This window comes from Schistocerca serialis, chromosome 11 (genome assembly GCF_023864345.2).
Source record: "Schistocerca serialis cubense isolate TAMUIC-IGC-003099 chromosome 11, iqSchSeri2.2, whole genome shotgun sequence".
In the NCBI taxonomy this organism is placed as follows: domain Eukaryota; kingdom Metazoa; phylum Arthropoda; class Insecta; order Orthoptera; family Acrididae; genus Schistocerca; species Schistocerca serialis.
Window position 1 is genome coordinate 121169051 of NC_064648.1, and position 10480 is coordinate 121179530.

General features: G+C 38.4%; 1 protein-coding gene across 1 annotated transcript in view; it reads left to right on the forward strand.

The window, feature by feature from the left end:
* Positions 1 to 8608, forward strand: part of LOC126426520 (uncharacterized) — a 204948-nt gene extending 196340 nt beyond the window's left edge. The window contains exon 11 of the mRNA XM_050088425.1: positions 7729 to 8608. Coding sequence (XP_049944382.1) covers positions 7729 to 7880 — 152 coding nt within the window. The 3' untranslated portion in view covers positions 7881 to 8608. The remainder of the gene's footprint in view (positions 1 to 7728) is intronic.
* The last annotated feature ends 1872 nt before the right edge of the window (positions 8609 to 10480 follow it).

Genomic DNA, 10480 nt, shown 5'->3' on the forward strand with positions numbered 1-10480 from the left:
GTTAAGTAAAATCCAGTTATGATTACAATGTATACAAGCCAAGTGAGAGAACATAATATTTTGAGATTATCTTTAAAAACATCTTTTAAAAACATTGAATGATATATTTTTATAATTTTAAAAACTATACTGTTAAAAAATAGGTTTTTCATTTAGGTTTGTGATGTTCACCTGCTTTATTTCTTCATTGATAGTCTTCGGTTTTGACTAATCATTACATTATGAAAAAAAAGTCACTGTCACATAAAAACTTAATTACTACTCAAATCAAAATTAAGAGGATGGAAGTTGTACCAAATCATTGCCCTACTTCTCCACTCAGCTCCGAACACTACCCTCATTCAACCAGAAAATTAAATCTTCACAAAATGTTACCAAATAGTTGACCTGTCAGATTAGTCACATCACTCTAGCACCACAGTTATCAATCAGAAAAATTACTGTCCTTCATTTCAGTATTACCACTTTAATCTCATAATTCTGCAGAACACAGACAGAAGTTTTCAGATAACTTATAGATCCAATGATGCAGCATTATATGACTTGTACCTATATATCTCTATCTCTTAAGCTCTCATTCCCAGCTGCAGTGTCATGAATTGCACAATATACACAGCACCCAAATGTCGCCTGTTTCAAATATTGATCCTCAATATAGTTACACCACATTTGTTTGTATGCAGTTATCTTTTTCATTACTCAATCGTGTCTGCCAGCTCCATTATTTTACTTACCTTTTGTACCTCATTAGCTAGTGGAGTGCATTCTCAAAAAATATCCCTACTGCAGAGACATGCTCCCTAACCATTACGACCCTAACTTTATTCATTATTTTATTATTTCATTATTGCTTCATTATGTAATAAATAAACGCCTGTTCTGCTAATCCAATGCAAAATTGATTTTACTGAAAAACACTCCACAGTAACAGATCCTTATGCTAAGGCAAACTTAACTCTCATTACTGCTGAGGCAAAATTATCACTTAGAAAAACTGTTATTTCACTGTATTCCATCAAATTGCTTGAGATTCTAGCCTGAAGGACGATATACATACGAATCTTGCGTATTCTTTTCACACACATTACTCCAGGCAACTATGTTTAAGGTTGTATTTCCTTAACGTTAGAAGAGGCTGTGGTATGATACACTTCTATAGGTAGATAGTTATCTCCATATACTGATTGTTCTGAACACAAGCACTTCTATTATACCACACTTAATATTAAGACCTGGTATTCAAGTTGGTTTTTTACTGCATATTGCCTCTGCTGGTGCACCATATTATACTAATTTCACACATGAGTTGATTACTTCATGTGTTAATAGTTTTCAGATAATCTGCACCTTCTCCTCCACTTACCTCCACCTTACCTCTTTGTTTGCCAGAAATTCTTTAACCATAACACCAATTTACTTTCAGGTATACACTCGCACACACACACATATCCATCCACACATACACAGACACAAGCAGACATTTTGTGTGTGTGAGTGTATACCTGTCCTTTTTTCCCCCTAAGGTAAGTCTTTCCGCTCCCGGGATTGGAATGACTCCTTACCCTCTCCCTTAAAACCCACATCCTTTCGTCTTTCCCTCTCCTTCCCTCTTTCTTGATGAAGCAACCGTTTGTTGCGAAAGCTTGAATTTTGTGTGTATGTTTGTGTTTGTTTGTGTGTCTATCGACCTGCCAGCACTTTCGTTTGGTAAGTCACATCATCTTTGTTTGGGATGCTATAGTTCAGTACTTATTTTCTGGCTATCAAGACAAATCTAATGAAGTGTAACAGTAAGGTCTTTGAAGGTCAACAAGGTGGCACGATTGTCCATTTACAGAAGGTGTTTGAAGTGATCATCATTGGTATCAATGCAGTGCTGCAATCTTCTTATCATGGACTGAGTGGTACCTTATCACTTTAGCAATTATCAAAGCACATGCTCTGACAGTTCTCTCTCATATATCGTGCAGATAGTAAATATTTGCCGAATACAGTGTATCCATCTAATGTGCCATTGACATGTGAACACCATTCGACAGTTTTGCAATACAACAAAACATTCGCTTGATTTGACGATACTAGTCTTACTGTTCCTATTAGTGTTGTATTGCGAAACCGTCGAGTGGTGTTTACATGTCAATGGCAATTTTGAATATACATCTGTATTTACTTTTAGCAGTTTTTCATCTACCACTACTGCACACTGCGTTTCTAAATCATTTTTGATCTGATCAATTTGGTTTTCAAGTTTAACGCTATTTTCAGTACAAAATTTCCTGGCTGCTGTGACTTCATCTTCACACTGTTTCTCGGAAGCCTCCACCCTCCTACTATAGTCATCACAAAGCTTCTTTCTCTCTTCTAAACATTTAGCACTCATTAATGTTAATTTCTCATTAGTGTTATGCACTACTTTTTTTATCTTTTCATCACAATCTTTAACTACCACCTCAACCTTCTTATTTAATTCTGAAAGATTAGAGCTGACTACCTTAGTTTTCTTTTTAATTTCTTTCTTCAGTTCATCCTTTAAGCTACTAATGTCTTCTTTTGTACACATACTACTCATAATTTGCCTTAACATTGCTCCCAATTTTCCATCTGCCATAAACTGTTGCCCTTGCTGACTCTCACTACTAGATTCCTCCCCCTGAACTTTAACGATTTCATCCACTTTAGTACTGTAGATGACGCTTTTATAATTTCATCTACAATAGGACTTTTGTCTCCATAATTCAAGTTACATTCATGTCTGATTTATAACCACTATCATCTACGGAATCGGTCCCCATGAAGTCTTTCTATTCATTTAAAAACTTAACCTCTACAGCTTTGTTATTAATCACACCCCTCCCCTGTTGTCCATTCTCACCATCACACTGTCTTGTTCGTTAAGGCCACTCATTACGTATCACTTAATATAAAATAGATTTTGCTATTACCTTATTTTTAATCTCTCGTCTCCAGCTGCTGCTGCTTCGGTTGTCAGCTCGATTCGTCCTCTGCACGGTAGCTGCAAGTTGTAATTTTTTCAGTGATGTGTGTTGTTTATCCCAGTTGGCTGCGTCTACCTGCATGCTGATTGGCTGCTCCTGTACTCAGTGGAGGCTTCCATAGAACCCACTCACTGATTGGCTGCTGTTATACTATGGCCACAAAACCCTTGCATTGATTGGCTGTTGCACCTTCTTCGTTAAAAATCACTGTACTGTAAACTGTACTTGAATTCACTGTTCAAAATTCGCAAGTCGTTGTTTATTGTGCCCAAATACAATAGTCCTCATCCAAAAGGGCACTAGATGTGACATTCACCTGCTTTATTCCTTCGTTGATAGTCCTTAGTGTTGACGTACTGCATTGTTATACTGGCTGAAAAATTTAAGTTGAACACTGACTACTGAAAATGATGTAGCCGACAGCTGCACAGTTGTGTTTCACAGTTCTTTACTTTCAGTTCACAACCCCGAATATTACACAGTTATATGGCCAGTTAACTATTGGCTAACTTTTGATAAGCCTCATTAATAGTTTGCAGGCAAGTGTCAGCATACTGCTACAACAGTTTTCCATTGAACACCTATGAGCAGTAAAAAACTAACCACACAGTTCTTGCGGAATAATGCAGTACGTGTGACACTATTGAACAAGCACTGTCATTGTTTTAACACATGGCCTATTTATGTTAATTACACTGTTCAGTTGATGCATTACTGTAATTGATAGACTTCCTGTCTGAAAATCGGAAGTGGACTTACTGTCTAGGGACCAAAAATCAGGCCTTTACATATCCTCACAATAATAGGCACTGAAACTGTACAGAAATTACAATTAAAACATAACTCATTCAATTAACTGAACACACCAAAAAATTGGTTCCTTGTAACAGTTTCTTCAATCACAAAGGTTAGGACAAATTATTTGTTTAAATAACGAAATGAACAGATATAGGTATGCAGACAATGCTTTTGACAAACCAGGTAATTATTTTAGCATTAAGGGCTGGCTTTGCTAACATCTTTTAAAATAGAGCCAAATAAATACGTCAAGAATCCGAGCAGTTCTTCCAAATGTTTATAATTATTACAGAATTTATATTTGTTTATAAGTCAACAATAGAATTTAAGTCACAAAGCAATTACTGATTTCACCCTATAAACAAAAGATATTAAGTAGGAATAGTCAAAATAAATTAGGAAAATGATTACATACACAAAACTAAGCACAAAATTAGATCTGGTGCTATATTCTTTAAGGCTGAGGCCAACCTTTCTTTTTTATGAAAATGCAGATTATACTCGTGTATGTTAATGTTAATTATTAAAAAATGAATTCAAGGAGGTAGATGGCAAAACAAGAGAGGAAGTAAAAAGATCCCAGCTTGCTTCGTCACATGTTCTCTATGTACACCTAACAGTAGTACCAGTCATGAAGCTAGATGTTATTATATCTAAGACTACATTCATATCTAAGGGTACAGTTATCTGTGTCATGATTAAAATTAACACACAATACATCTAATTTATTGACTACAGCCAAGTGGAGGCAACTTACACTTATTGTAGTGTCTTTTGTGATTTTATCATAAAAAATAGAATTATGTTTTGGCAAGTTTTTAATTACATGATGTCACCTCATATCTAGGTGATTTTGAGTACAAACCATACATCGATTAGAAAAGACAATCATCTTAATTTACATTGTATACACAATTTTTTTCAATAATAAAATTACACAAGACACTACAGTAAGCGTAAACTGCCTCCGTTTGGTTGTCAGTAAATAAATTAGATGTTGTTATGTGTTAATCTTAATCATGACATAGGTAATTGTACCCTTAGATATCAGTGTTGTACTAAGCAAGGTGGTGCCGTGTTTAGCTCACTGGACTCGGATTCGGGAGGACGACGGTTCAAACCCGCATCCAGCAATCGTGATTTAGATTTTCCGTGATTTCCCTAAATCACTTCAGTCAAATGCGAGGATGGTTGCTCTGAAGGGGCACAGTCTCCTTCCTTCCCCATCCGTCCCTAACTGATGGGGCTGTTGACCTCACTGTCTGGTCCTCTCCTCCAAATCAACCAATGTTATCTTGAATATAATAAAGTTTAGCTTCATGCCTGGTACTATTGGGTGTACATAAAGAACTTAAACCAAATGTCTTCTGGTTTTTAACTGTATAATATTTTTAAATTGTGAAAAATTATACATTTTAAAAATATATTATTTAAAAAAAGTTTCTTAAAGATAATCTCAAAATTGTTATGTTTTCTGACTTGGCTTATATATAAATGTTGTAAATAAAAATTGGATTTTATTTAACATAAAACAATTACAGGGAATGCTTGTGTCCCATAGAAGTCACATCGTCACAGTGCCATCTGGTGGGCTTGTATAACATTCGGAGAGCTTACGCCAATTCTGTCAGTTGTCAGCTGTTGATGTAAGTGAGCACTCGTAGCAGCGCATCGAGTGAGGTGGTGCAGTGGTTAGCACACTAGGCTCACATTGGGAGGACAGTGATTCAAACCTGCGTCCGGCCATCCTGATTTAAGTTTTCCGCGATTTCCCTAAATGGCTTCAGGCAAATGCAGGGATGGCTCCTTTGAAAGGGCAAAACCGATTTCCTTCCTCATCCTTCCCTAATCCGAGCTTTTGCTTCATCTCTAATGACCTTGCTGTCAATGGGACACTAATCTTCTCCTTTGTAGTGGCGCATTTGTACACAGTTTCCTTTATGTCTGCCGTGTTGATTTCTAGTGAATTCCATCACACACACACACACACACACACACACACACACACACACACACACATTGTAATGTCACATACAGTACTGACGAAAAACATGGTGCATTTTCATTAAGCATAAGGTATATTGTTGTTCCATATAAACTAACTAAACCCCATCTGAACATGCCTCAGAAGACCCAGTGATACCAACCAACCACCATGTCTTCCTCAGACAATACGCACCACTGGATTTAGATGTGGAGGGGCACGAGGTTGGCACACCACTCTCCCAACTGTTGTCAGTTTTCATGACCAGAGCCATTCTTCTCATTTAAATAGCTCCTCTGTAGACCTCTCTAGGGCTGAGTGCACCCCACTTGTCAACAGCACTTGACAGACCCGAACGGTCAACCATCCAAGTGATGGTGAAACCTGACAGCACTTAACTCCGGTGATCTGACGGGAAACGGTGTTACCACTGCGGTATAGCCGTTGGCTGTTCCATACATTGTGGTAAACAGAAAACTTGTGTATAATGTTACATCATGCTAGTTAATAGCTTATCTTGTCAATTTCAGCTGTATCCTATTGCAGATACGAAGATGGCAACATAGTCTTGCCGAAACTGGTTATCTAAATCTAGTAAATGCTTTACCAGCGATCTTGGTATTTGAATGTTTCTTCAGAGTGATCGCCCCCACATTGGTAGTGTCAAGAATATATCTTTTGATTATGTTAGCTGATGTACCATCTATGTTGTCTTTGCACTGACAAGGGAACCTCCCCATGGCACCCCCCTCAGATTTAGTTATAAGTTGGCACAGTGGATAGGCCTTGTAAAACTAAACACAGATCAATCGAGAAAACAGGAAGAAGTTGTGTGGAAATATGAAAAAATATGCAAAATATACAAACTGAGTAGTCCATGCGCAAGATAGGTAACAACAAGTATAGAGCAAGCTCAAGAGTGCTGTGGTCCTGTGGTTAGCGTCAGCAGCTGCGGACAGAGAGGTCCTGGGTTCAAGCCTTCCCTCCGGTGAAAAATTTAACTTTTTTTTCAGTTTATGTGACAAACGCTTATGTTTTCATCACTTTTTTGGGAGTGATTATCACATCCACAAGAAAACCTAAATCGGCCAAGGTAGAAGAATCTTTTTACCCATTCGCCAAGTGTACAAGTTAGATGGGTCGACAACATATTCCTGTCATGTGACGCACATGCCGTCACCAGTGTCGTATAGAATATATCAGACGTGTTTTCCTGTGGAGGAATCGGTTGATCTATGACCTTGCGATCAAATGTTTTCGGTTCCCATTGGAGAGGCACGTCCTTTCGTCTAGTAATCGCACAGTTTTGCGGTGCGGTCGCAAAACACAGACACTAAACTTATTACAGTGAACAGAGATGTCAATGAACGAACGGACAGATCATAACTTTGCAAAAATAAAGAAAGTAAACTTTTCACCCGAGGGAAGAATTGAACCGAGGACCTCTCATTCCGCAGCTGCTCACTCTAACCACGGGACCACGGCGCTCCTGAGTTCACACCCCCCTTGATGTTGTATATCTTGCACATGGACTGCTCAGTTTGTATATTTTGCTTATTTTCTCATAGTTCCACACAACTTCTTCCTGTTTTCTCTATTGATCTGTGTTCAGTTTTTCGAGGGCTATCCACTATGCCATCATATAACTAAATCTGAGGGGGGTGCGATGGGGAGGTTCCCTTGTGAGAAGGGATCAGGTGCTAGCCTAGTTGTGACAGACCTGGTGTCAGCAGGTTTTCACCTTTATGTATGTTTTATACTTTTCAGTGTATGTGTAATGTGTGTGTGCATTAGTTACACCATTGGTTTACTTACTGTGCGTTTTGTACGTTTCAGCTGTGTTACGGGATGTTTTCATGTTTTTTTCACTTTTTCAGTAATGTTTTATTTTCAAAATTTCCTGTTCTTGTTATGTCTGTGATTTACTTCTTGTGAATGTTCCATTCCCAGAGAAGACAATGCACTTGAGATTCCTCTTCCAGTCATGTAACGAACAAGGTAACTTAGCCTGTCTGAATTCACTGTACTGGCATTCGGGAGGAGTGAGGTCTATTCACCATCGGGCCATCCCGACTTGGGTTTTCCGTGCTTTCATCAAGTGAATGAGAGTGGTGCCTTCGAATAAGACATGGCCAACTTCCCGTCCTGGCCTCACCTAATCCTATCCTACGTTGTGAATGTTTTACAAATCTATTTATTATTTCTGTAATGTGCTGTCCTGTTCTGTTGTGCTTAATGGTCTGTGATTGAAGACATAAATCAGCAATAAACCATAAATTAAATAAACAAAAACATTACAAACATGTTATTTCATGCATCACAGAAATACTTAGAAGGACCTCTTACCAGTGGAGATTTAATATAAATTGGTGGTTCGTTCTTTATCTCACTGGTCAGTGTACTCTTATTTTGTAAATGCTTTGCCTTTACAAATGTCTGCTTGTGTATGTGTATGTTCGAATGGATATATCTGTGTGTGCGAGTGTATATCTGTCCTTTTTTCCCCCTAAGGTAAGTCTTTCCGCTCCCGGGATTGGAATGACTCCTTACCTTCTCCCTTAAAACCCACATCCTTTCGTCTTTCCATCTCCTTCCCTCTTTCCTGACAAAGCAACCGTCGGTTGCCAAAGCTAGAATTTTGTGTGATGTTTGTGTTTGTGTGTCTATCGACCTGCCAGCACTTTCGTTTGGTAAGTCACATCATCTTTGTTTTTAGATATATTTGCAAATGTACGTATATTCTGTGCACCTGTGATAATACTGTGTCCTCTGACAACAATATTTCAAACTGCTGCCCTCTTATTATTGCAGTTTGACACCAGCCGGCCTCTCTGATCTTATTTTTTGTACATAACGAAATGAAAAATAGATCTAAATCCAATCAGCCTGAATATTATGTATATGACTTCTCCTTTGTCTCCCCCTCCCCTCCCTCTCCCCCTCCCTCTCCCCTCCCCCTCCCTGTCCCCTCCCCCTCCCTCTCCCTGTCCCCTCCCCCTCCCTCTCCCTGTCCCCTCCCCCTCCCTCTCCCTGTCCCCTCCCCCTCCCTCTCCCTGTCTCCTCCCCCTCCCTCTCCCATCCCCCTACCCTCCCTCTCCCCTGCCCCTAACCTCCCACTCTCCCTCTCCCTTTTTTATACAGATTGTGTGTATTTGAATAAATCTGAGTTTACTGTAAGAATGTAATAATGTTTCAGAATGTTCTTTATGAAAGTATTCCTTTATTATGAATAGCTATCCAGCAATGTCCTAATAAACTTTTTGCATTTAAAACTTCAAACATGGATGTTCAAACTTTACTGTTTTCTTTCCTTTTGATTATCTTTAGATTGAACAACATCGTAGTGAGCAAGCAGTTGCTTTTCATTTATATTTTGTGTTATATATTTGACTGAAAATGATAATTATGTAAAATAAAATTTTGTTTAACTTTTAATTGAACTGTTCGTATCAGTCAGAAGTAATTATTATTACTGCCTCTTCATGCAGTCATGGATTAGAATTCTGGGAAACTTAAGTATTTCATTCCTATGGAAGCCTACAGCCTTTGCCAGTGGAAAATAATAAAACATAAATAACTTTTACTCAAAGGAGCCACTTGAATCTACTAAATAAAATGTACTCTGAAACTTCAGGCACAGTCTTTCTATCGCTATCTGTACCAAGCATACAACTAGACATATTACCCAGCTCAGAAGCTAGAGGAAACGTTGTGTTTTTAATATACTTTACTGCAGACTGCTGTATAAGAGAGGCTCTCACCATCTACACATCTTCCTTAGTCATAAGACGCTATATTGTGACCGTAGATCTAGGCTGACTCTCACATACTCAGTATATGAAAATGAACAATACTTCGACATCATTAAAACAATCTATTTCACTGGTACATAATTAAAACTCGGTGCAATTGGCCAGGTATCTTCATCATATACATGCATCATCTCGGTCCAGCTGTTTCTCTGACATGGGTCCTAGATGGCCAGTAATATTGCACAGTATTATTGGGCACTGTTATTGACATTCTCCGTAGACTGCTTGATAAGGTTGTGCAACAATACTGTGGTTCGGAATGTTGGACGATAAAGACACTGCTGCTGTGATAACTTCTCTAGTTTGTCACAAGCAGAAAAAAATAGGTGAATGAAAAATTGGACCTAGCATCGAAGAACACTCATAAAAACTTGAGATAATTTACGCTGAATGGAAAAAAATAGGTTATCATATTTTTTATGGTTTGGTACCCAATATTTGACACATTACTGGAAATGGCTTTCTCCAAACATTGGCATCCACATACATAGGCAAGGCACTTGCCTGCAATCCCCCCCCCCCCCCCCCCCCCCCAATTTCCAACCAACGCATTGCCCTCCCCTGGGAAAATTTCTGCCGATGCCCACATCCCCATCATCAAAACACTAAATAATATACAATGAGAGATGCCACCTTATTTGAGACATAGTTACAGAAACATGTTGTGCAATAATACATGCAGTAAAGGATTATATTAGGGTATGTATACACACAGATAAATATCTGTATATAGTTTTATTGATAGCTTTGCATTAATTCAATTTTTTAAGGAAACCTTCCTTCATGGCCACACCCTATATCTTCTGAGCAACAAATCATATGACTCACCATTCTTAACACCTCTGTCTTTGTACTCATCTGCCCTAACATTCCACAATGTCGGCAACGGC